The sequence below is a fragment of the Eimeria necatrix genome, genomic scaffold (genome assembly GCF_000499385.1).
Source record: "Eimeria necatrix Houghton genomic scaffold, Enh_scaff2786, whole genome shotgun sequence".
NCBI classification, from domain to species: domain Eukaryota; phylum Apicomplexa; class Conoidasida; order Eucoccidiorida; family Eimeriidae; genus Eimeria; species Eimeria necatrix.
In genome coordinates this window covers 1-2622 of record NW_013653339.1, presented here as the reverse complement: position 1 = coordinate 2622, position 2622 = coordinate 1, and the positions used below count along the sequence as shown (strand labels likewise).

Sequence of the window (2622 nt, the reverse complement as noted above, 5' to 3'; positions counted from 1 at the left end):
CATCCGTCTGCGGATGGTAAGAAGAGGACATCGCCCGGGTAATATTAAAACGCGAGCATAGTTGCGACCAAACTTCAGATTGGAAACGTGGATCCCTGTCGGAAATGAGGACTTCGGGAAAGCCGTGGTAACGGATGAGGCGGTCAGCAAGGAGCTCTACAGTGTCAGCGGCTGTGAGGGACTTCTTGGCCGGAATAAAGTGTGCCATCTTGCTGAGAGAATCAACGACGACCAGAATAGCGTCGTGCCCAGAGGAGGTGAGGGGTAAGTCGGTGATGAAATCTAGACTGACATGGCTCCACCTGCGCGAGGGAATAAGCAACTGTTGTAAGAGACCGGCAGGTTTTTGATTAAGTGATTTGGCTGCGCGACACTGCGTGCAGGACTCCACGTACGCGTTGGTGTAAGTACGCATGCCAGGCCAATAGTAACGCTTGCTAAGGGCCTTGTAGGTCTTCTTTTGGCCTCGATGCCCGGCGGTGACGTGATCATGGTGCATGTACAGGATGTGAGTGAGGAACTCCGGAAACTGCGGCACGCAAATAAGCCAGAGACCATTAACGCATATGTGTAAATAGGGCAGGACAAAACGGAAGGTGTGACGACGATGTTGGAACTCCAGTTGAACGACTTCACCCTGCTTGGTAGAGGCAGTGTTATATGGTGCGCCGAACACCGGGCACTTAGAATACGCCGCCGGCCAGTCGAGGTCGGGTGAGCTGGGCGTAGGTCTTGGGTCTGCCGGCGTGGAAGATTCGGGCGCGGGGTCGAGCGTAGAGGTCGGGGATGGAACCGGGGGTGAGGGGCTGCGTTTCCTAGAGGAACGTCGGCGGAGGCCGGCAAGTTGCCGGTAGTCAGGATGTGTTCCCCGGGTCCTGTGCGTTGGTTCGGACTGGTCAGTCCCAGGCCCGAGAACTGCAAGAGACCCAGAATTGGTCTCAGGGGGGTTGATGGGGGAGGGTGAAGGACTGGGGGCTGAGTGACAAGGAAGACGAGACAGTGCATCCGCCACTTGATTACGTGCACCCGGCAGGTATGTAATAGTGAGACCGGGAAACTCAGCTAGAAAATCTAGCCAGCGGGCGGTGCGGCCGCGAAGAGGCTTCCACGCCTTGAGCTGCTGTAAGTATGTAAGAACTTGGTGGTCGGTGTGGGCCGTGACCTTGGTAGGCCTCAGTAAGTGTGCCCACTTGTCGAGTGCAGACACTAAGGCCAAAAGCTCCTGGTCATAGATGGAGTATTTCTGCTGCGTGGGGGTCATGGCCTGACTGAGGAACCCTATTGGCTGACCGGCCTGTTCGAGGACCGCGCCAACAGCAAAGCCAGAGGCGTCCGTGTAGAGCTCAAAGGGTTTGGTTGTATCAGGAATCTGTAAGGTGGTGTAATCAATCAAACGCTGCTTGAGGTGGCGTACCGCCTGAGTGTGTGCGTCTGTCCACTGGAAAGGGACACCCTTGCGCGTGAGATCTACTAGCGGGCGGGCGACCCTGGCAAAATCCGGGCCCATGAACATTCGACAATAATTAACGGTGCCTAGGAACTGACGTATTTGCGTCTCGTTCTGCAACACCTCAGGCCACGCCTTGATGACTTGAATCTTGTCGGGTGCGGGTTTTATACCCTCCGCGCTAACGGTATAGCCCAGGTAGGTAAGCTCCCGCTTTGCAAATTTGCATTTAGAGAACTTGGGGTAAAATTGCTGGTCAAGAAAAATACCGAGTACCTGTTGGAGGAGAGCAACATGGCTGGGAAGGTCAGGGCTGTAAATGAGGACGTCGTCAAGGTACGCGATGACTCCCTGACCTAATAAAGGCTGTAGGTATGCATTGATGTTGGCCTGAAAGGTAGCAGGTGCGCCCTTGAGACCAAAGGGCATGACCTTATACTCGAATAACCCCATAACAGAACGGAAAGCTGTCTTCCACCTGTCCTCCTTGGCCATCCTTATCTGGTGAAATCCTGACTCGAGATCGAGGGTGGAAAAGTATCGGGCCCCCCCCAGCATCTCAAGAATCGTTTGAATAGGTGGTAGGGAAAAGTCAGGCGCAATCGTAAGGGCGTTCAGCTCCCGGTAGTTGACAACCATGCGCATCTTACGCTCGCCCGTCGCATCACTTCGCTTATCCACCATAATCGTAGGTGCGCAGATCGGAGAGTAAGTAGGGCCGATCCACCCATTAGCAGACAGCTTAGCTATCTCCTGTTTGTGAAACAGAAGTTGTTCGGGGGTCATGCGGTAAATCGCCGATTTCGCAGGGAGTTTCCCTGGCACGAGAAGAATTCGGTGATCGTGGGGGCGTTTCGGTGGCAGCCCGGTAGGAAGTTTATCTGGAAAGACCGCACGGTTGGCACACAACACCTCCAGTATCACTCGGGGAGTTTCCTGCGCCTCCTCGGAGTTTAGCCACGTATCAAAATTCGAGTACTCTAGTTTGGCCGTTGGCCAAGGAGACGTTTCCTCGTCGTCGGTATACGCGGAAACGGGTAGTGCCTGAAGACACTGCCGGCGGGAATTGGAAAGGGAGGTCTCAACCAAGGCACAACATAAAGCCCCTTGCCTCTCCTCCACTAGACGCAGAGCCACGTCCGTCTCCATTGCGGGAAGCGCTAGTATAACGTAGA

General features: G+C 54.7%; 1 protein-coding gene across 1 annotated transcript; it reads right to left on the bottom strand.

Moving 5' to 3' along the window:
* On the bottom strand, positions 1 to 2596 carry ENH_00037750 (hypothetical protein; the record flags this gene model as incomplete). Its single annotated transcript, XM_013580548.1, has 1 exon — positions 1 to 2596. A coding segment is annotated over one exon (2596 nt), but the record flags the coding sequence as incomplete, so codon positions are not given.
* Between the last annotated feature and the right edge of the window lie 26 nt (positions 2597 to 2622).